This window comes from Sinocyclocheilus anshuiensis, unplaced genomic scaffold (genome assembly GCF_001515605.1).
Source record: "Sinocyclocheilus anshuiensis isolate Anshui unplaced genomic scaffold, SAMN03320099.WGS_v1.1 scaffold1170, whole genome shotgun sequence".
Lineage (NCBI taxonomy): Eukaryota > Metazoa > Chordata > Actinopteri > Cypriniformes > Cyprinidae > Sinocyclocheilus > Sinocyclocheilus anshuiensis.
This window is the reverse complement of record NW_015538055.1, coordinates 1813174-1838468: the sequence shown is the minus strand read 5'-3', so window position 1 is coordinate 1838468 and position 25295 is coordinate 1813174. Positions and strand designations below refer to the sequence as shown.

The following is a 25295-nucleotide window of genomic DNA, read 5'->3' as shown; positions in this document are numbered from 1 at the left end:
AGATGGCAAAATTTTTCTTAAACCCAATTCTGGCAACAATGTGTGTGTGTGTATATATATATATATATATATATATATATATATGGCCGTAGATGATATAAGTGAAAGTAAGGCTGTGTGGGTGGGGTTATGAGGCTGCAATCCAAGGGCTGGGCTTTGTTGTAAGACTGAAGTCTTGGGCTTTCATTATGAAGGTGGTGGTTGCTATGGAGACTGCATCCAGCCTAAGGCAGCCAGATGGCATGAGGCAGACCATCTCCCGAGCCACGTCAGCAGACGGTACATTAAGACATAGACTGAACATTATTACATATTTGCTTATCATGTGCATTATATGGTGTGCTCTACCAAAAACAAATAAAAAAATAATAATGTCAGCTGATTTTTTACATTATACTTTATATTAAATATTGTGTAAAATACATGTTTTATAATAATAATAACTTCAAAAAATGACATATTTAACATCTATTCACATCGACAAACTGCAACTGAGTGATGAAAATGAGAATATTATTTATTTTCTATTTTCTATTATAATTCCAACCAATATAATAAATACTGGTAATGCTAATTTTGTTTTATATAATAATAATAATAATATAATAATAATAACTAAACAAATGAAATAATGTCATATTTAACATATTTATATTTGTATTTATATTATACTATTACATTTTGGATAATCAAACTTCAGTTTTTTATAATAATAATAATTTAATAATTTTGTGTTTTTGTATTGAAATAAAGACCTATCATTCCAACATTTCTGTTATTAAATTTACAAATTGTTTATTCATATGTATTTAAAGAAATGAAAAAGAAATCTCTAAACAATTCAAGCATCTGAAATAAACAGCATTTAGAAATGTACTGTAACAGCATGAAATCATACATATTACACAGTTCCTAGGCTTATTTTAAAGCCACCAAAACCTGTCCTATACATTCCAAAGAGCCATTTTCAGGATCAATTGGACTATAACCATAGCATGTTATGACATTCAATCAGCGCTTGACCCTTTATTCTCAGTTCTTTGAGACTGATGATGATTCACTCACACATCAGCCAAACACCCCCTCCCCCAAAACTCCACCCCCACAGAGTCTCAGGCTGTCTAGAAGACCACCTAATGCAGACCTATGGGGACCCTATGCCATTATCTGTTCTCCCTAACTAAGCCTCAATGTTCTTCTCATTAGTAAGCTCAGCAGACAAAAACATTTACGACCATGAATAACTGCGTCAACAAGCATCTTGTTGTGGTCACATCTACAACACACACACACACACACACACACACACAGACACAGATAAATATAGCTGGCCTAAAAACAGGGAAAATAAAACCCATGTAAAAATGCACTTAAGCATTTTAGTGTATGATTGACTCCTAACTGGAACATGGTCTCTACATTTTTTTAAAATCTTATATTGAAAATCAAATGCAGAGGTTTTACCAGCAATGACTCAAATAAAAGACTTTCTTTCATTTTTAGAGCATTGAAAACCACAAATTACATGAAACTCTCTATTTCATCATGTATAGGCGAGTGCTTTGATCTGTGGACTGGTCTGTCAAAAGAAGGAGAATTTCAGACTGCAATGATCATTCAGAGACAATTTTCAGAAACATGATGTGGTATGAGCTAAGCTATCAGGTCAATAGAATAAAACTACTACTAATAATAAAACTTTAAATTATTCATCAGACAATACACTCTGACTGTGTACTCAAAGAGTACACTTATTTTCAAAGAAAAAATATTTGTGTTACAATTTGTGGTTTTATGTGTTGAATAACAACCAGGTTTACCAGCTATTTTGATTGGTCAGTATATAATCTAAACTGAGGATAATTACTCTTGAGTCTTGGTTCATTTTTGCAGATACAGAAGCTGGATCATCATGGGAAAATGTCGTGTACTGCCCCCTTGTGTTGAATAAAGAGCACTGCAGGTAAAATGTCTCGTTTTCAACTGATCTCAACAAGATTTTTGAATTCATTATGTTTTTAGGATGCTGTGTAATTGCATGTGCATTATTTTTTTCTCCTTTTATAGTAGACATGGAAATAAATGTCCATTCACTGTTTTAACAAGCAAACAGTGACAAAGCACCAAGCTTGTTTTCCATAAACGCAGCACAACACCTGGCATGAATGCCTGAATAAACAGAAAACATGTTTTTGTTTTAAGGTCATGGGTCCACACTGTCAGAATCAAGCTCATTTGATTTGTCTTTTTCACGCCAACGCTTAAATAAAGACATAAAGCTGAAGCCCTCTTTAGTGCTTTTAAATGATATTGTTTGGCTATTTCTCTTCCCAGTACTAAACTTCAAGCTAGGCTCTGTCTCTTCTGTCTTCACCTCTGGCTCGGCTGATTGTGATTGTGATGAGTCAACAGATTGTGATTCCTCTTGAGAATTAAGTGGCTTGGTTTCTGAATCTTTAACAGTCTCTGTAGAGTTTTGTAGTGTGGCAATCATACCGCATTCCACAGATTTCCCTTTTCCAATAATACCTATAGAGGGGGCTGGAGATGAGTTTAGATTACTAGGCACGAATAGATCCTCTTGGCTGGTAGTTTCACAACTGGCCTCGGGAAGTGCGATTGTGTGCCGGCGATTGATAATCTGGCCGTTCTGCAGCAGAGAGCTGGATTTAGAGGTGTTTTCTTCTATGGTCAAAATCAGCAGCTGTCTTCTGTCTTCCTGGAAGAACGTCTGCCTGGGAGACAGGATCGGTGACAGGGTCTCACCGGATGAAATGCTACTTCGACTGGACTGGTATTGTAAAACTTTCCGTGACACCTCTCTCATATTTTGCACCTCTTTCTCTATCTGGACATCTTCCTCCTCCTCCACCGTGAATACAGAGACACGTTGATTGATTGAGGAATCAGCACTTTCCTGCACCGGGCTTGAGATTGTGATCTCTGGGTGCTTGGGCATCTCATCCTTATCAGTGCTGTCCTTGATCAAGGGGGATTGCATGGCCCTTTTGATCCAGCTGTCTCTCTTTACCTCTCTGTTGTCAGCGGGGCGTTTCTCTGGCATGGTGGTCTCAGTAAGATTTCCCCGTGTGGGTGAACCGGTGCCGGCTCTACGGTGGGATTGGCGACTGTTAAACCTCTGTAGGATGGACTCCAGTGCAACTCCTTCCACGTCTTTGTCTCGTGAGGAGCAGGTGGCGGTGGAACGTCGCTTGGCTGCAATCTGAGTACGCTCTCGCTGTCTGCGCTTCACCTCGACCATTTCTCGTTCAAGATTCTCCTATATGGAGAAGAGAAATGACACAGGCATAAGGTCATACTGTATCATTACGTCTGTGGAAGCCATTACTAAAAACATGAAATGTTTTTTTAAGTGACAATATCTAAACAATTTTAAAAAATTAATAATAATAATCTAAACAAAAAACATAAAAGTAATCTAAAATATAAATAACAAAAAACATTTATTATTCAAATATTTAATATAAATATTTACTATTTATTATTACCTAATGTAAAGACGTTATAGGTGCACATATGCACAAATATTCTTTTGTATGCAGCGTCATACAAAAGCTACACTACTGTTTAAAAGTTTGGGGTCTGTAAGATTTTTTTATGTTTTTGAAAGAAGTCTCTTTTATGCTCACCAAGACTGCATTTATTTGATCTAAAATAGAGTAAGACAGTAATATTATGAAAAATGATTACAATTAAAAAAAAAAAAATTATATGCTGATTTGGTGATCAAGAAACATTTCTCATTATTATTATCAATGTGGAAAATGTTGTGCTGCTTAATATTTTCGTGCAAACTGTGAAGAAATTCATTTTAACATTATAAAGTCTTTACTGTCACTTTTGATCAATTTAATGTGTCCTTGCTGAATAAAAGTATTAATTTCTAAATAATAACTTTCTTAATAAAAATCTCACTGACCCCAAAATTAGTGTAGTGTATATTGTATTTGCTTTTCATTTTATGGAACAACTTCTTTGTTTGAAATTTTTCAAAATCCTAAAACCTTTCCAGGTTTAAACTGTCGTATCTGCACATCATTTCAAACATTTTTGTCAAAAGTACTATTGATTTCTTTAGTCGTAAAAAAAAAAATGCTTCTTTAGAAGGTGCAATTACCTGAACTGCTCGTTTGAACTTCTCACAGAAAGAGTAGAAAATGGAGCAACACTCCTCTAGTTTGAATTGAGTGGGATCCTCACAGAAATACTCCGCCACCGAATCACACACAGCAGAAAGGTTTTTGAACGCTGCCTCAGTCTCCGTTAACCTGGTGTCTGCATTCTAAAAAAGAACAAAGAAAAGATCAATTGTAAAACTCTTCTGACTTCTTATTTAACAAAAACATTTCATGCAGTCAGGGAAATGTTCTGATGTCGATGTGTCAGCACATCAACAGTCAAAAGACTCAATAGTGTGTTACCATACCTAGAGACTTCAGACAAAAAGAACTTGCATATTCAGTGATAAACTAAATAGGTCTTGAGGCCTCACCTGCAGAAAATCTCTCATCTGTTCTTCCAGATCTGGCTGTTTACTAGCATTCTGCTTTGCCACCTGGACTTTACTCACTTCTTTTTGGAAATCAGATTCGATTTCCTGCTTATGGATCCTGTATTGTGGAAGACAGACAATTTTTTTAAAATTGTAATAAAGCTGAAACCAAAACTATAAATATTAAATGCAAAACTTGAACTTCAACGAAAATTAGAAATGTTGTTTTGGCAACTAACAGTTAAAAGTTAGTTGTAAGTTAGTTGTAGTTCTCTTTAAAGATAAAGACAAAATTACTAAAACTTAAATTAAACTGAAAATTAAAAGCTTTTCAAAATATTCATAAATACTATAATAGTATATTAAGCATACTAAAATAACACTGGTTAAAATGCTGCTTTTATTGTTGAAACTTCATCACCAGATTTTTGTAATGTGTGTGTGTGTGTTTATATTCAGCTACAGTTAAATTAATCACATAAAATAATTACAGGGAAGTGCCACATTTTTCAGACAGCAATGTGTGGCCTACCTTGCTGCATCTCCAATGTGCTGTAGTTGCTCTGGGAACCTCAGCAGCGATGCATCAATCTTCTGAGCTTGCTGTGGTATCAGGCACATGCGAAAATAATTAAAATGGAAATAAAGCTGTGTGTCTTACGTGGCTCTGGCACCACAGTATAATATTAAACATCATAGCTACCATCGCAACATAGTGCATGAGGTTCATTCCAGGCTTGTTGGCTTTGGTATCTGCTAGTTTGAGAAGAGATGGTATCCGGAAACCCACTGCGCTGCCAGCGTACCCTCCCTGGTGGAAAAGAGGACAGAACGATTAGGATCTCATGACAATGTAAACACGCACAAGTGCAGCACATTATGCTGTTTTGAGGTTGACCGACTTTGCTCATTGTTAACAAGCGTAACTAGATACAGTGGCATGATTATACTCACAGAGTTCATGTAGTTCCCTGTCTTCAAGACCAACCGAATGACTGAATGTAGATCAGCACATTCCAACAGCTCTGGAAATAGTTTCATACATGGGTCAGGTGAAATAAAATAAATCAAACATAGTCACAGGCATGTAGTTGCACTAATAAACAAAGCACTATGGTACTATACCATGTTTTTGGACATTTTTATATTTCCGGGGAATCAAACCTATAAACTTAGTCATGCTCTAAGGAATTACATAAATAGGATGAACATTCAGTATGACAGTGCTTTTATAGGTGATATATATATATATATATATATATATATATATATATTAGGGCTGTCGATTTAACGTGTTAGTCTAATTAATTAGTTATGAAAAATAATGAGATTAAATTTTTTTTACGCAATTAACGCACCCGAGGTAATTTACTCAATGACTTTTTCGTTAAGACATTTACCGCCACCTACTGCCAGTTTTAGTTTCTTATTTAAAGTATCATTTCATTAATGATACATTAAATGATAAAAGATTCACAAATATTCCCATATTAATAAAAAATCTGAAAATGAAAATCCATATTAGCTAAAAACAGAAGTTTCTTAAGCTACTTTTTAAATTTATTTTGGGGAAATTTCTGAGCCAAATTAGATGTGTTATTAATTTGCAATTAATTAGATAATTAATTTAAAAATGTTAATGTTTTTCATATATATTTTTATTTATTTTATTTATTTAGTCATTTAGCAGACGCTTTTATCCAAAGCGACTTACAAATGAGGACAACAGAAGCAATCAATTGTAGTATTAAAACAACTAAAAACAGATCCAAAACTAAAAGCTAAAACTATATAAATACTACTTATACACATTTTAAAAGTAAAGAAATTAAATAAAAATGACAAATGCATACAACAAAATTTAAAAACGTAACATTTAAATGAAAAACAAAAAATAAAGCTAAAAGCAATTCAAAACGTTAAAGAACAAAAGGTATACGAGTATAATAATGATTATAACATAACACTAAGCCAAACAGCAAAAAACAACTACATATATGTGTATGTACAACCATACACACACACACACACACATATATATATATATATATATATATATATATATACATACATACATACATACACAATATATATAAAACATTATTATTATTAAGTACATATAATAATTATAAATTACAAATATATATAAATAATAAACAATTACAGGAAACAAAGTGTGACTTCCCTGCTTCAAAAAATGGAAGAAGATTGACTTATAGGAAATAGAAGATGGCTTTAAAGGGATCTAAATCTTACCTTGTCCAGCAGAGGTCACGACTGCAACAGAGTGATTCACTTCATCCATAAAATGTGAGAATTCCTCTTTGAGTACTAAACTGTTCAACCGTTCCTCATAGCTAGAGGAAGAACAAACAAAGAAATAAAATCATAAAGTTCACTTACATTTAGAGTAATTTTCAGTGACCTGCAAATCCAATGCATTGTATTGCAATGTATGCATATGCATGCAATGTATTGATAATCAATGCCTGGCAGTGGAGATAAAACATGAACAGTACTGTGCAAATGACTTTCTATCGAAGACGCTCTGTGTACAGTTGTGTAAGTGTGTGTTTGTCTTTGTGTGGCTGTATACACCCACCAAGGAACTTTGACAAGTTGTACCATGAACCGATCTGCCTCAGACAGAGTTGAACAGTCTCCTTTAAAATCAAGAAGCTGACGCACCTAATGAAATGAAGAAACACAATACATAACAGTAAGATTTTAGTTCAAACCAAATGAAAGTTCATTTTGAAATTCAAATGAAAGTGCTGCATAAAACACAAACGTTTATTCAAATGCCATTGGCACACTATCAAAACCTTGGAATTGCTCAACAAGTGTAACTAAGGCCCGGATCCATATATTACACCCACCTCTCCATCCTCTGGCAGTAGTTTGCACAACTCCTTCAGTTTCCCAGTACCAAATCTTTCTCCTCTACAGTTGATAATGTCATCAATCATTCCACTCACTGACCTATGGAGAAAGATGTGGTAGAATTACAGATCGAGACCTCCACAGACTATTTCAAGAGTTACAAAATCTCAGATTTTCCAGATATTAAATGGAATTGGATCCCTCCTAATATCGCTATATAAAACCCCAGTCTTCCTTATGAAATGTAAGGCAGATAAAATAAAATAAAATGGAATTGTATGCATCATACATGAATTTTTTTTCAGGCTTGTAATTAAAATGAAATAGCTGCATAAAACATGATCATTTTATTTTAAAATACAATTCTTAAAATACTCTCTCCTATTCCAGTTTAATGTGCAGTGACAACAAAGATATTTGAAGGTTAATTTTCCAGTAGTGTAAACACTGCTATTATATGGCGTGTCAACATTGCTCCATTTGTTTGAGCAGCCCAACACAGCAAAAGTGGCATGTGTTTGGGGGCGGGACTACCTGTTTGTCCAACCAATGGCAGCTGTTGGGAATGTCTGAGCAACTTGTATGAAATCAATTCATACTTTCACTGCTAGTGGAACAGTCACACTTCATCTTTAAATAGCCTGATAACATTGTAAAACTCAAAAATGACAAATGACACATCCGTAAGAACGGTATAGAGGAAGTGGCCAACATATGGACTTCCACACTGCGTCATACTTCACCTTGTTCTGACTAAAAAAATACCGTGGCTAGACAAGCCCAATCTTGCTTTTTTAGAGATACACATGCACACCAAACTGGTATCACAAGCTCTAGCACTAAAAAACTGATGTATTCATTAACAAGTCAAAGTTAAACTGTCACAATCAGCTGATCAATATCTGAGGAGAAACACTGCATGATTAAGGGAACCACTGATGATGTAAATAATGCAAACCCCATCTTATCTTCATGCTTGTACTCTGGTAGAAATGGTGTCTGATGTTGTCAGAAAAAAATTCATTTGGCTTGCAGAGACATGTGAGCAATCTATCGTATGACTACTGTGCGTTTCCACCCTAGCATCTGCTGACGAAATGAAGAGCTTTTCTAAATACTCTTTCGTGATACACTCACCTTTTGAACTGCTTAAGGAAGATACCAATGTTCATGTTCTTCTTGGAGTTGAGGATGGTCACCTGGCAAGGGAAAAAATGTCATTATACTGTATGGACAACGTTTGACAATGACAGCTTTCAGACTGATTGTTTTTTTATGTATATTACATAATTAACATGTAAACAGATTGTACCAAGTAGTTACTCCACCCTAATGTGTTTAATCATTTATGAACTATGAAAAACTAATTATGATTTATGAACAACAACAACCCTGCCTATTAATTTCTTGCATTAAGAATAATCACCGGAACGTTGTGATGATGTGATTCAACTGTTGTAAAATTAGATGTTCTGCATCACAGTGTTTTTGAAATGAAAGCTATTCAATATTAGTGGAGTCCACCTTATGTAAACACTTACAGAAAAGAAGAAATCACTCCACCTTTAAAAAGAGTTCAGATCAAAGGACAAACATAGTCGAGTGGCGTCTATAAATGACACAGCATTGTCTTTTATTATTTGCAAGAGAAAGTTACATCAAATATAGTTACTAGGATGTTTTTTTCTGGCTGTGGGCCATTGCATGACAAATCATGATTACAACACTAAAAAATGTCAAATCTTTCTAAAAGACTAGCTGAAAAACAATCACATGGGATTTTTCTGGAAAACACGCCAGTCCCAATTTGAAATCAGACTGTTAAAGGAACACTCCACTATTTTTGAAAATAGGCTCATTTTCCAACTCCCCTAGAGTTAAACAGTTGAGTTTTACCGTTTTCGAATCCATTCAGCCAATCTCCGGGTCTGGCGGTAGCACTTTTAGCTGTAGCTTAGCATAGATCACTGAATCTGATTAGACCGTTAGCATCTCGCTCAAAAATGACCACAGAGCTTCGATATTTTTCCTATTTAAAACTTGACTTTTCTGTAGTTATATCGTGTACTAAGACCGACGGAAAATGAAAACTCTAGGGGAGTTGGAAAATGAGCCTATTTTCAAAAATAGTGGAGTGTTCCTTTAAATTTCCTTTTAGTAAACTTCCCTTTTTTCCATTATCTATCTGATATTAGTTACCAATTAGTTCTGTATTATGTGACTTTGGCAAAAGTTAAGCTAGTTTTTAAACAGATGTTCTCTGACAGAATGTCATAACCTAGCCACCTTTTGCTGAATTTATTATGCAATTAATTAAACTTACCAAAGAGTAAAATTATGACAAAAATAGTAATTGGTCCACAATAGCATGCATAATTTACACTATAAAAAGTAATAACATGCAATTGTTTCCTTAATCAGTTTTATCTTTATTATTATTATTTTATCTAATCTATGCATTCAAAATTAGTTTTATGGATGCAGTATAATGAAGTCAGTTTGATTCAGTCATGACAGAATAGTTTATATATATATATAAACAATTTATATTAAATGTTACATTAACATTTTATTCAAGTTCAAAATATAATTTAACATCACCAAATCAACCTAAATCCATTGGGTTGTACAAAAAGACAAAATTAAAGGGTTAGATCAGGTAGAAGTAGCTTTAGATAGTAATACTCTGATAGTACACTACGTGAAAGATAAGTGACCAGAAAGAAACGGTTTATGCAAAACTAGCAATTATGACACCTCCTGCATGCAGCATGAGAATATATGATGCTTGAATAACCTTCAGCTCTATAATCACTTCTACAGTAACAATTACAGAGCCTAAAATAAACAGAAGTTAAGTGAGGTTACAACTAACTAAAAGTAATTTCTATTACAAACTGTTGGGGACAGTCACTGACCCGACCCCAGTGACAAGCTTGATGTAAGCATATGCAGATCTCTCTGATGAAGTGAGTCTGGAAACACCCATTTACTGTAAGCTTGTAGGTACAAAACAAATTTTCTGGCACATTCTACCTGAACTCACCATTTCCGGTCCTGAGGCATGGCTCGGGGACTGGCGTACACTGCAGCGGTTTGTGACCTGGACCTGTTTCTGGTCATTGCGGCTGAATAGCTCTTCCATACCTTTGGTGTCCAACTCAAACTCACTGTTCTTCTCAGCCGTCCATATGTTATGTTTGCCAAGCACAGTGTCCTGAGGTATGGCCTCCCAATTAAAATTACGCATTTTAGAGGCCCGTGTCGGCCCTCTGGTAAACAGGCTTCCACCGGAGAAGAGGGCAGGGGGTGGAGGAGGAGGGGGAGGTGGGGCATTAGGTGGTGGTGGTGGCGGCGGCGGGGGTGGTATCATGATTTGGATGTCACTTGCAAAGATACTGCTGCATCATCCCTTTAAAGAAAAGCCAGAAAAAGAAACCATATGGAAACTGTGTCTCTATGTTAATATATGCTGTCATTTAGCTGAAAAGGGAAGAATTAGTGTAGATAGGGAAGTTAACCAAGAAACTAATAAGCAATGGTGAATACACAACTGACAAAACTATGATAGTGAAATACAGTATATGAAGGTACCAAACTATTACCAGCAATGAACTGTGGTTTAAAAAAAATGGTACTGAGATATTTTTTTCATTGCTGTTGAAACACAATGAAACAGTTCATTGCTGGTAATAGTTTGGTACCCTCATATATACAAACATTTTGATTACCAAACCAATACAATAGGCCTACTACTTAAATGGTACTGTATACTATTACAGTAACCTAGTCCTTGACTTGATTGTCCATGTCCATTGTATTTTATGGTAACACCTTGGTAGCTTTGTATTTTTAATTCATAGAAATTATTAACTTACTCGTTTTGAGAGGTATCCAGACGTCCCCCAAAAGAAACTACTGTCTGACACTATCCGAAATTACTTTGGCTATATACTCCAAACGGGAAAAACATGCTCCACGTTACTGCCACACGGGACTGTTGGTTACTGCATAGCCAGCCGTTCAGCGGAAGAGTGATGTTGCAATCATCTGCTCTCTTACCTGTAGCTCACGCCCAGAACTCGTCAGCGCATGTTTCAGATGTAATCCCCGTGTCACCGTTCACATTTCAGAAAGAACCATGTAAATGGGCATTCACCCAGTTTAACATTTAACCGCAGTTTCACACAGGTTAATATTTCAATGGGCAAAATATAATGGGTTTACCCTGAATTACGGAGCCAAACCTATAGTGTAAAACCATAGCCTGTAAAACCATCAGGTGCTACAACCAACCAGGGCCAGATTTACACATAGGCATTCTAGGCACGTGCCTATGTTCGCTCGTCCAGGGGGGTCCAAACACAATGAAGAGATATCTAATATTTTTGTTATACTATGGGCTATCTACAACAAAAGAACCAAAACCCCATAAGACATTGAGCAAATCAATATAACAAACAATAGGGTAAAAAATGACAAACGATGTCCATGTCTTCCACCTTTTTTATGTAGCCTAGGTTACGGAAATCATGCTTCCTTTCTCCCAGTCTCTCACAGATGCCCACAGTACAGACACACGCGGAGACGCGAACAGAAACTTCTTGCCAGCGATGCCCCGCGAATTTATCAATAAAATAGTTTGCAGCTGAAAAGCTACATTACAGTTGCGAGGTTCTTGAAGCAGTTTAACTTAAAGATTCGCTATTAGTAGACGCTGCTGCTGAACGCTGCCGAGACGCACAGACGCACGTATTCACACGCGCTTAATCTCTCTCTCTCTCTCGAATAACCGCATTAGAATGCATTAATAAACTGCATTAGCCTGCATATCAATGGCCCAAGCTTCTGTTATTAGCTCTAAAATTAAGTTTTGGAATTTGCAATTGAAGGTTTGGGATGAGGTGCGTAAAAAATTAGTTCAACACACGAGATTTCAGGACGGAAACATGTCAAATGTCTTGAAATAAATCATCTGAACAATGTCTTGATGTGTGGTTGTGACTCCAGGCCATTAAAATTATTATAGAAATAATGCACTCCCGAAGTGGTTATTATGTGGCCACGTCGCCGCGCCTATTAATGGAATGGTCTTTCTCAGTTCTCAAACAAATTAAGAACTACATTCGATTTTTATTGACTGAACGCAAGCGCTTATTGCGATAGAAAACACTGTAACGATTTCCACCGATTAAGAAATATTTTTGTTTGCTTGGGTGGTAATATTTGGCCTAACATATTATTAATAGGGAAGGGGGGCCCAAAAATTTGTTTTGCTATGTCATGAAAAGAGGTTAAATCCGGCCCTGCAACCAACCATAAAATCCTCAACACTTATCTCATTAATCAGAATCTTTACAGACAGAGACAATTTTACGTGTATCTTAATGTCGAAGTGAGGTATGAGTCATTTTTGTCAGTTTCTTTGCCCTGATTAAAAGTTAAATAACGATTTATGTACATTTTACTACACATTTGATTGGAAAAATTACACATTTGTGGGGAAACATATATATAGTACTGGACTGCAATGAATATAAATAAATATATATATATATATATATTGACATACACACACAAAAAATCCAGTCACTATTCAGTAAGAGAAAAGTCCCTTGTAGACAGTCTCTGCAAAAAGAAGAAGTCTGTTAGCTGAGAGTATTTTAAGGAGATAAAATACCAGGCTGAATCAATATCAAAAATTGTGCAACACAAATAAAATTTAATTGCAGATGTAACACATTCTTGTTAAAGCACAGAAGCTCTTCTATCCCTTAACAATGCATAATCCAATTTGATTCCCAGTGAAACCAAGCCTTGTGGCAGTAAAAGTAGTAGAGACACACAAGACAAGATGAATATCACAATACAAAATCATTAGATTCTGTCGCTTTCAAATGTGTTTGAATTTCATAGATGGGACTTCACAATTTACATAAATATAAATATACTATTAGCCTTCTTATGACACATACCGTGAGCAATTTTTCATTCTTATAACATGACCCAATCCTCCTCCAAACAACCACACGTTAAAAACAAACGCACAAGCACAACATTCATTCCTTTCAGCTCTACTCTATCGAGATAAAACAAAGTATATAAACTGAACTGGGAGATGCTCACTGGATAAATATGACTATGAATGCCTCAGAAAATGTGAATGTTTTTACAGAAAGTGAGTGATGTGATTGATTTCTATTGTAATTTTGCGTCATTTTACTTTAAATGTATACGAGATGGTAAGTTAAGGCAGGTGTAAAACGTAACCACAGTTAGTTTCCATAAGCCATTTGGATAAAAATTAATATTCATTTGAAGACGTTCTGGTTTTAAATAAACCGGGCCTCTTTCCAAGGTTTGGCAACTTAAAAACATCTACTTCTTTTGTCTTAATCATTCATACGAATCACTTTTACATCCCCGTCCATCCATTTTCAGGTTTCCATGTTTGAGTGTCTCTTTACATCGACAAAGTGATCACTGTTCCTCAAGCCACGATGGCTTGTCAGAACCCGGTGGCTTCAATTTCACATTGAACTGTCTGAGAGTCTGTTCCAGCTGCTGCTGGTTTCCAGCAAAATACGCAGAGACAGCGTTATGAAACAGTAGGAGCTGTTTGTGCATCACCTTTACCTGGAAATCAACATACACAAAACTATGACAAAACTCAGTAATATCTTTGACTCATGAAATAAAACAGGTGAACAACATGGCACCTTATTCTCCTCCAAGAACTTGAGTTTGATGCTGACATCACTGTGCAGTCGTTCATACTTGTCTTTATGGATTTGGTACTGCTGTTGAGCCATCTCAATGCGCACCATCGCTGCAGCATCCCGTGGACCCACGCTCAACTCCTCCAGGTCGGTCCTGTAGGCATCAAACTCCAGTCTGTAACAATAGCACCAGTACTCATTAGTATAAACTGATTCAATAAACCTACTTTATATAACTAATCCTAGGATAAAAAAAGAAAAGAAATTCCAGGAAACCTCCTAGACATACAGCTGTGAATCCTTTGATATCATTAATTAGAGCTGTCAGATTAACTTGCTGTGAAAATGAAAATTGTCATTTACTCGTCACGTTGATACAAACTTGTATGACTTTTTCTACTGGGAAACATAACAAGAATCATAAGCTCACAGTTTTCCACTGTGTGGACCAAAAAGACATTTCTTAAAATACATTCCTTTATGGTCCACAAAATAAAGAAAGTGATAAAGGTTCAGAACGACATGAGAATGAGTAAATGAAGACCTAATTTTAATCTTTGGGTGAACTATCCCTTTGAATTTTTATACAAATTATACAAATGAATTATACAAAATAAAACACACACACACACACACACACACACACATAACACCCTGATCCATTAAACTGCTTTTACCTTGACAGGTTAAAATGTGATTCTTATGATGCATGTTAAAAAAAAAAAAAAAAAAGAACAAGAGATGACTCAGCCTGAATGTGTTGTGCGTGAATGACGACTTCAGACAGATTGACAAACTCATTGCAAAACGAATTCCAGTGATATGCTTATGTTAAATGATGTTGAAATAAAGCAGTGCATTGACTTGTTAAGCCCTTTTTTGTAATATACATTCAATGATATACTTATCTTCTGCAATAAATGTAAAAAGTCTTTGACCCATCTTCATTTGTGGGTTTTCTTAGCAATCATATATATATATATATATATATATATATATATATATATGTTGTGATTTCATGCTAATTTGACTGATCAACCTGTAATCGTGTAATTAATTTGTGAACTTTTTGTCAGTCCTAATCTAAACTTGTTTAAGGAGCTATTAACACATTACTCATGTAACATGTAACTCATTAACATCAAACCTCTGATACCTTGCATTCTCATATATCTTGATGGTCATGAGTGTGTCCTCCATGGTTTTGTTGACTAGTGTATTAATGCTGGACACAAAGAAATTGATGGCACCCAGGAGCGTCTCTCCATTCTTGCATAGCAGTCTTTGCGTCTCTGCATTATAGCCAAACTCATCCTGAAAAAGTTTAAATGAAGTTTAAATTAAGGCTAACATTATTTATAAAGCTATTAAACTATCAAATAGAGTAAAGGCATATTAGATGGTTATATTAAAATTGTCACTAAATTAGGAAACCACTGCACCAAAACTACTAATACTGTATTTTAGTGGAACCCAAATTTTCAAACATTCTGAGAAAAATGTATAGTCTGCAATGTAATGAAAGCAAAATCTACTCTAGATTCATGTTTTATTTCAAATTCAATCCATTTAACCATGAAATAAAATCATTTGATGAAAAATACAAAATATAGGTAAATTGTAACAGATAAGCACAGTCCTGCAACGGAACAGTGGATATCATTTTGGACAGTACGTTTTTTCTTTTTCTTTTTGCCATGCCGGAAAAAAGACATATAAGGAAAGTGTTTTTAATTCTTTCTATTGTAAAAATCATTTAAAAATGGTACACTATGTTAAGATTCATTATTGGTATGTAACCAAATATAAATTCGCCCAACACCGCAGCCACAGAGCAGGGAAACAAAATTATTAGTACCTGCAATTCTGGTGATTTCTGGCTAAGATCAGCAAAGGTGTCTCCAAGAGCCTGCTGAGTCTGCACCATGTTGTAGAAGTGGTTGGTGAGCTCACGTGCTAGTCTCAGAATATGCTCGTACTTCATCTTAGTCTCTCTTAGCACATCAATCTGAGCCTCAAGCTCCATGTCCACAGTCTTCGTTCCACGACCGAAGTGCTCTGAAAACATCTGTTTTGTGCACTGGTAAAGAAAGGACAGCAAGAGATACATATGAATCCCTTCATAGTAGTGTTGGGTTCGAGTCCACCTAAGTTGAGTCCAAGTCTTTAACTAATCGAGTCCGAGACAAGTCTGAGTCCAAAATGGGCCGAGTCGGACTCAAGTCCGAGTCCCAAACAGCCGAGTCCGAGTCCAATGAAACTCTATTATTTATTAGTATCTTAACATTGTTTTAACCTTTACAACTAGAAAAACGCAATGTCCATTTAAATGTAACAAAAGCAAACCTATATTGCATCTTGCCATTTTGATTTTTGATTAATAATTAGTGTTCTGCTTTGCTTAGCAAACTTAAAGTCATGTAACAGAAGTTATGGCTGAATTGATTTATGTATTGTGACATATTTCAGAGTGAAAAGGGTTTTAGAATGTGAAAAATTAAAGGGCGGGACTTGACTTTATTCATCGTTAAAGTAAATATATAAATTCAAGGGTGGGGGTAAAGGAGTAGGTGAATGGGACCTTAAGAGGAGAAAATGCACCTTTTATCTCAATAAAAAAAACAAGCTTTATATTATTTTTACGATTTTGAATGAAATATGAATTTTGAATAATAAAGATTAGTCTGTGTCTGCGTACTCTATTCATCAGTGTTTGAACCATTAAAGAAGAAACTGCATTTTAATTTCTGGGTAAAAAAAAAACAAAACGAAAAATAAATGGACGCCAAAGTACACGGACTCCTTAGACAGGGCACTTTGAATTTTTTCTTGGATGAAAATGAGGCTGTGAGGGATAAACCTAGTCTGTACAATGGCACACACTGTGTATAAAAGCCCTACACTTTCCATAAGTCACGGGCAACTCACACCTGTTTTATTTTTGAATGCATTTATAGTTAAATTAATTACAATAAATTACATTATGTAAGGAATAATTGATGACGGGCCGTTGAATTATTAGAAAATAATGCACACCCAAGGTGATTTTGGACCCATAAAAACTATTGCCGCAAAGATGTTAGCTAGAAACTGCCAATTGCCTAATACAAAAGCAAAAATGAATAAACTTATGTAATAAAACATTCTCAAGCTTACTGAAGGCAAGTAAACACTCTAAGTATTACTTAGAAGCTAAATAATAAATACATTTATTACTCAAAAATACAAATTAAATAGTTTTTTTTTGTTTGTTTTTTTAAGTTTTTCAGATAGCCTAGTAAAGGCTTCTAGAAATAGACTACTACAGACATTTCATGAAGTAATAAATGTAAAAATAATCTTCATTGTATACATTAAATATAGATAATTCTTATTAAAGTTAATGAGTGATTCAGTCAAGAGCAGTGAGTGGTTTTCTCCTTTTCTTTTGTTTGATTAACATTTATGACGCAGTCGGTGGCTGCAGGGTTACGCTGTTGCTTTAAAAGATCTGACGCATAGATCAAATATTTTGACACATCTGTATTTCTCTCAACTGTTCAAGTTCACTTAAAGGTCCCCTGAAATGCTTAGAAACACGCAGCGTTACTGTGCGGTGCGGTGGTTAGCGTCACAGCGCGAAACCAGACTTCTTTTTTTCCTCAATGGAAAGCATATTTACACTGTTTGATCCATTCACTGTATAGAAAATACTAATTCTGTGGACAAGTAACCGATTTCAGCCGCGGCTTCAGCGTCTATTTTATAGTGTAGGGGGCGGGCGCTTCGGATTCTAGAGAGCATTTGATTGGACAGAAAGTTTGATGAGAAGCTGAAGTACGATGTGACGTCAAAAAAAATCGTTGAGCCGTTTTGGCGGAAGTGACGAACTACAAGCTTTGAATGCTTATATCTTCTAAATGTGAATTTTGTCACTGTTTTGGAGCACACTGCCTTATAGATAACCTTAAGACTAACATATTGATACTAACACCCAAAAAACTTTAATGACAATGGGGACTTTAAGACAAAAACCGACTGCATTTACAGGAATAGTCTCCAAGACGGGCATTTTGACATAATTTTCGTTAAGTGTGTAGCAATACGAATATGAAGCAGCACAATTGTTTTCAACATTTATAATAATAAGAAATGTTTCTTGAGCACCAAATCAGCATATTAGAATGATTTCTGAAGGATCATGTGACACCACACTAAAGTAATGGCTGCTGAATATTCAGCTTTGTCATAACAGCAATATATACATTTTAAAATCTATTAAAGTAAAAAACAGTTATTTAAAATTGTAATAACATTCCACAATATTATTGTTTTTACTGTATTTTTGAATAAATAAATTCAGCCTGGGTGAACAAGAGACTTCTTTCAAAAACATGAAACTACTGTACCTTGTACGTGTTAATGCTCCACTTTTTCATGCTGTCAAGTTTCTCTACAGCTACTCCTTTTGTGGCCTCCTCTGACATCATGGATGGGTTGCTGTTGCTGTGGTGCATGCTGGGAGCTGAGAGTAGAAAATGTAGGTACTTTTATTGTAAATAGGGGGCCATACCAAAATACACAATACCACTTCAAAGTGGACATTCTGGATATACACGGTTTTGAATATCACAACCCAGTTGTGTCAATAAAGGTCACGGCACTCACTTTATAAACACCTCATGTAATTGACCATTTTCAAACTAGAGACTTCAAAATTCTACATAGAACGAATCAATTTATTCCTGAGACTAAAAAATGAATAGGGACGAGAATAAAAGGTGTGATGTCAGTAAATGAGTAATGACTGATGATTATGGGCTGAAAATGTGTCTGGCGGTGACAGAAGGGGGTGAGGAGGCCCTGAGATACCTGGGTAATGTCCTGGCTGGTTTGCTATCCGACTGGCGGCTGAATGGCTGGGAGTGATGCCCCTGGATTTGGAGCGGATGTCTGAAATGAACGAATAACAGTGGACGGGTGGAGGAATGGGATGGAGGTTTAGTTCAAGTGAAAGGCGTTTAGGGAAATTGCAACATTGAGTGTTTTATAGTAATATGGATGAGTAACACACATCAACTGGGTGGTACAATGATTATTCTGTAGTGGATTACAGTAAACAATCAAATGCATAATGACTTCATAGACTGAATAATCAAAATGTATCAAAATAATATTATTGGCGATTATGATGTATGCATGACTATTATGATGTTCTATCAAACATGAACAGTGAAATGCTTCAAAGTAAAAGTTCAGAGGTTTGTAAGAGCAAGGTGACCAAAAGAGATGAAAGTTATATCTTTATAAAATGGTAAGGTGATAAAAGTTGGAAGTAGTAGATGAAAATGAATGAAAAACAAGGCGGCTGTTAAAGGGCTGACTTTGTACAGTGACGGTCATAATAAATGTGCTAAAAAAACTGTGGCAGTAAAATGAAAACAATATATACAAACTACCATTCAAAAGTGTGGGGTTGTCAAGATTTTTTCAATGTTTTTAAAATAATTTTTTTTTTATGCTCACTGAGGCTGCATTTATTTAATCAAAAATACAGCAAAAACAGTTCTATTGTTAAATATTATTACACTTTAAAATAACTCTTTTCTGTTTTAATATGTTTTAAAACGTAATTCATTCCTGTAAATGCAAAGCTGAATTTTCAGCAGTCATTACTCCAGTCTTCAATGTTATATGATCCATTACCATTAGTAATCATTCTAATATGCTTATCGATGTTCAAAAAACATTTATTTTTATTATCAATGTTAAAAACAGTTGTACTTATTATTTTTGTGTGGAAACACAGTTCAGGAATCTTTGAGAAGAAAGTTCAAAAGTACTGCATTTATTTGAAATACAATTTTATATTAAAAAAAATCCCGACCACAAATTTTTTGAATGGCAGTATATAATATATGTATATAAGACTATATTTAATTAATATGAAATGAAAACTAATTCTTGCTGTCAATTTTCGATTTATTAAGTTACTTTCAATTTATCTGTTCTAATTACTTTACAAATGCCAGAAGATGATAACAACATAAAGGCTCCTCTGACTATTAAATTGACCAGTCAGAATGGATATTCAAATGACACAACATAATAAATAAAATTATATAATAAAAATTAAAAATTCCTCATGGACCATCACTGACTGTGTCAGTTAGGTTCGTATTCTGGCATGTCTATTAGTGCTGTGTTAATGTGTTAAGGCCAATCATGTTATTGAGCATAAAGAAACACCATTAAATGATTTATTGTGCATTCCACAGTTCAAATATATCAGCTCACAAACATTTTTTGTTAAAAAAACATGTTTACAGTAAATTTAAAACAAACAAACAAGAAGTTTTTGTTGCATATGTAAACGTGCATCCACCATGCGACTGTCCTCTGCACCCTGTAGAAAAAAGCCAAACATTTAGCTGTTTAAATGCTGACAAACACATTTACCACCAGGGGAGAGAGTGGAAGCTGTAGGGACAAAGATTCTAAAATGAGATCTTCTGTCAAGTTAGCATGCATATACAGTGGGTACGGAAAGTATTCAGACCCCCTTAAATTTTTCACTCTTTGTTATATTGCAGCCATTTGCTAAAATCATTTAAGTTAATTTTTTTTCCTCATTAATGTACACACAGCACCTCATATTGACAGAAAAACACAGAATTGTTGACATTTTTGCAGATTTATTAAAAAAGAAAAACTGAAATATCACATGGTCCTAAGTATTCAGACCCTTTGCTGTGACACTCATATATTTAACTCAGGTGCTGTCCATTTCTTCTGATCATCCTTGAGATGGTTCTACACCTTCATTTGAGTCCAGCTGTGTTTGATTATACTGATTGGACTTGATTAGGAAAGCCACACACCTGTCTATATAAGACCTTACAGCTCACAGTGCATGTCAGAGCAAATGAGAATCATGAGGTCAAAGGAACTGCCTGAAGAGCTCAGAGACAGAATTGTGGCAAGGCACAGATCTGGCCAAGGTTACAAAAAAATTTCTGCTGCACTTAAGGTTCCTAAGAGCACAGTGGCCTCCATAATCCTTAAATGGAAGACGTTTGGGACAACCAGAACCCTTCCTAGAGCTGGCCTGATGAGACCAAGATAGACCTTTTTGGCCTTAATTCTAAGCGGTATGTGTGGGGAAAACCAGGCACTGCTCATCACCTGTCCACTACAGTCCCAACAGTGAAGCATGGTGGTGGCAGCATCATGCTGTGGGGGTGTTTTTCAGCTGCAGGGACAGGACGACTGGTTGCAATCGAGGGAAAGATGAATGCGGCCAAGTACAGGGATATCCTGGACGAAAACCTTCTCCAGAGTGCTCAGGACCTCAGACTGGGCCGAAGGTTTACCTTCCAACAAGACAATGAGCCTAAGCACACAGCTAAAATAATGAAGGAGTGGCTTCACAACAACTCTGTGACTGTTCTTGAATGGCCAGAGCCCTGACTTAAACCCAATTGAGCATCTCTGGAGAGACCTAAAAATGGCTGTCCACCAACGTTTACCATCCAACCTGACAGAACTGGAGAGGATCTGCAAGGAGGAATGGCAGAGGATCCCCAAATCCAGGTGTGAAAAACTTGTTGCATCTTTCCCAAAAAGACTCATGGCTGTATTAGATCAAAAGGGTGCTTCTACTAAATACTGAGCAAAGGGTCTGAATACTTAGGACCATGTGATATTTCAGTTTCTTTTTTAATAAATCTGCAAAAATGTCAACGATTCTGTGTTTTTCTGTCAATATGGGGTGCTGTGTGTACATTAATGAGGAAAAAAAATTAACTTAAATGATTTTAGCAAATGGCTGCAATATAACAAAGAGTGAAAAATTTAAGGGGGTCTGAATACTTTCCGTACCCACTGTATACAGACACCTGGTTTGGGCGCATTGCCACATCTTCTGTCAAAGTACTCCGGGTTGAAACGTATAGCTGGTCCTAAACATATACGTCAGCAGAGATGTAAGCTGAACTGTGCCAGGCACATGACTTCAAATCATGACTGCTGCATCAAATCAGATCAGAATCGGATACCATTTCGAGCTATTCAAGTACTCTTTACCTTTGATGGAACTGGTGGGTATGATGCCCTCTGCTGCCGATGGAACTGGTGGGTATGATGCCCTCCGCTGCCCCTCCGTAGCCTCCAGACACAATGCTGGTTTCATTCAGGTTTGGTCCAGACACCATCACCTGCTGCAAGTCCTGAATATGGAGGAATTTAATATCACAGAATATTACAATCTATAACACAGAGACAAAAACACATTTATCACAAACTGCACACTAGGTGGGGAAAAACACATGTGGGTATCAAAAGTAACGGATGGAGCAGTGTTTTTTGGTATTATTTATATACTATCATAATATACATTTTTTTATTAATATATTGGAATTTTTTGGTATTTTCCGTTTTCATTTTAATTTTGCTTTGTCATTTTTTTATATGCTGCTGTGATTTTTTATATTCCTGATTAGCTTTAATTTATTTTATTTTTTTTAGTAATTTCAGCATTTCAACTTAAACTTACTTTCAGGTATTTAATATTTCTTTTTTTTTTTCATCTAATATTTATATTTTATTTAATTTATTTATCTTTTTCAATTTCCAAACTTAATTTTTAATAGTTTTAGATTGAGTTAACAATAGCAAAACTGGGATGATGACAGTAAGAAATAAGCACACAAAATTCTTAAAAAAAACAAAAAAAACCAAACTTTATTTATAGTTTATATACTAGACCAGGGATCCTCAAATCTGGCCCGCAAGATCCACTTTCCAGCAGAGTTTAGTTCTAATCCTTATCAAACTCACCTGAGCATGCTATTCAATGTCTTCAGGTTCATCAGAAAATTACAGGTAGGTGAGTTTGATCAGGGTTGGAGCTAAACTCTGCAGTGCATTGGCCCTCCAGGGCAAGATTTGAGGAGCCCTGTACTAGACTAAAAGCTTATTTCTATTTAAAAATACAGACTTCTATCGATATTAAAGCCTTGCCTTCTACTCAAAACCTTTAAAACTATGGCAATTCAACAAGCTGGCTAAGAAATCTATCAATTAACTAGACATTCTTAGTTCAAATGAAACTTTTAGGAATAGTCAAAACACATGCAAACTAATCTACTGTATTTGCATGGCTGCTTTCCATGTCTCTGCTTGACTTTTCTGTCCAATAAACAGCTCCTGTTTGTAATAAATCCTACACCAACATTTTTCCCAAACCCCATGATAAGCCAAAGACTATTATGTGTGCAACTATGCAAACCATCAACCACAATAAAATCAAAGGGAATGGGGCTCCAACATACGGGGACACCCACAAATTCTCCCTCACCATGGTCACTGGCAGTGTGCCTACAATTTCATCTAAGCTCCCACCAATCTGTGCTCCCTGTGACATGAAGAAACATAAAATGTGTGAAGACAGTGTCAAAAAAGATGGTGAGACAGATACGTAGAGAAAACAAACATATGCTGAAATAACCAAAAACAACCGAGCCGCACGACTTATATTAACAGTGTCTATATTTACAACAGCTCATTAATGTGTGATTAAGCTAACTGTTCAATGCCTGTCAAAGCCTGCCACACGATATCCACAGGAACAGGACGTCACATTGCATTCAGGTTTGGTCCATGGCGTAACTGAGCAGCAGGCCTGAAAATAGGATGTGCATTTTTCTCATTAGGTTTGATGGGCAGTGGATACACACCTGCTCAAGACTGTCATCCTCTGCCATCCTGCTGTCCCCATTACTGCTGATGGGGATTTCCATAGTGGCAGCTTTGCTCAAAATACTATCTGTCATGATGAATATCTACAAGAAAAGACACATTGCAGATGAGAACAACAGACAGAATGATATATAAAATGACAGCCAGCCAGATATACAGACTAGATAGATAGATAGATAGTGTGTTTCCCTACCGTCTACCACAGTGACCCTAAGCATGTGTGTGTTTATATTTTAAACACTGTAGTATCAAGTGTTCACACGTTCTAATTTTTTACAGTTGATTTAAGTTTACATTTTTATGTTTTCTTCTATTATTTTGATCTTTTCATTGTTATTATGTTTCTCCACATATATTCCAAGCTTTGTCAATAAAGCAATTTTTAATTTAATAGATAGCTAGATACTTGTCCCATTCTTAAATTTTGGGTTATATTCTTAATACACGTAGTAAAACAAGCTCATGTTGTCTAAAACCACATAAATACTATATTAAAAGGCTTTAATGAAGCAATATGCGTTGTAATATACAAGTTAAAAATTGTGAAAAATACACAATATCATACACAAAGGACGTCAAAATCAATATTATATACATTGCAACCTATAGTCCAGCCTTTCAGCAGGGCCCATTCAAAAACAGACAGACTAGCAGATTTTACCTTCTGCAGTCATCGGTTGAAATTGCGCCCTTATCCAAAGGGGGAAGGGATGGATTATACCTAATAGTACCGTGTGAATAGACGCCATGACGCGATTCAGCCGGAGCAGGTCAAGCGTCCTCTGACTGTCAGCGCCGCTGCGCTGCTACGTGTCACTCCGCGAGAGACGAGAGGATGCTTGACCTATGCGATCCATCTGCTGCAGCTTTACTTACCTGTTTGCCGTCTCAACCGCTGTACTGAACCGCCCGCACCGCATTTAAGATTATTCCATGATTAAAATGCGATTTGTATGTGTTTTTAATGGATGTCTGTAGGGCAAATAATCTCCACAATCCTTTTGGTCGCTCGGTAACGCAAATCCCCTCCGTTCTCTGCAAACGGAAGTGACGACGTGACATTCTTCAGGGTTACTGTAGCGTCGCGGCATTACTTTGGAGTAAACAGCAGTGTTTTCATAAATCTTCACACAAAATACAATCCAAATAGAAATAATAATCTCTGCAAAGGTTAAATGTGATAAGGTAGCTTTGTGATTAATGGAGGTTTTCTGCTGTACTCAGTATGACCAGGTGGTGTCAGTATTACTTCAGGAATGTAAGCATCATTTTGACAGAGCTCTGGTGACTAGCGCTAGATAATGTTGTTAACACATTCCTGCTGTAACTGACTGAAAGCATTCTATCTCATTAATTGTACAAAATAATAAGGGGGGTATTCTTTACTATACCCACTGTCTCTGTGTGTGTGTGTGTGTGTGTGTACATACATACAGTGGGTA

General features: G+C 35.8%; 2 protein-coding genes across 2 annotated transcripts; both read right to left on the bottom strand.

Annotated features, from left to right (window-relative positions):
- Positions 1-769: 769 nt before the first annotated feature.
- On the bottom strand, positions 770-11440 carry LOC107682937 (FH2 domain-containing protein 1-like). The gene is made up of 12 exons (XM_016479050.1): positions 11275-11440; positions 10443-10808; positions 8534-8595; positions 7393-7495; positions 7116-7201; positions 6770-6870; positions 5468-5538; positions 5217-5324; positions 5046-5116; positions 4514-4631; positions 4139-4303; positions 770-3280 (listed from the first exon to the last, which is right to left on the bottom strand). Exons 2-12 carry the CDS (start codon positions 10767-10769, stop codon positions 2204-2206), a joined length of 2289 nt encoding a protein of 762 aa, XP_016334536.1. The 5' UTR covers positions 10770-10808; positions 11275-11440; the 3' UTR covers positions 770-2203.
- Positions 11441-12991: 1551 nt separating this feature from the next.
- LOC107682914 (arfaptin-2-like) lies at positions 12992-24927 on the bottom strand. Its single transcript, XM_016479032.1, has 11 exons — positions 24730-24927; positions 23832-23936; positions 23453-23509; positions 22214-22322; positions 21993-22055; positions 18967-19047; positions 18504-18619; positions 15974-16195; positions 15272-15429; positions 14116-14290; positions 12992-14032 (listed from the first exon to the last, which is right to left on the bottom strand). The coding sequence occupies exons 2-11, from the start codon at positions 23925-23927 to the stop codon at positions 13877-13879; spliced, it is 1233 nt and encodes a 410-aa protein (XP_016334518.1). The 5' UTR covers positions 23928-23936; positions 24730-24927; the 3' UTR covers positions 12992-13876.
- Positions 24928-25295: the final 368 nt, after the last annotated feature.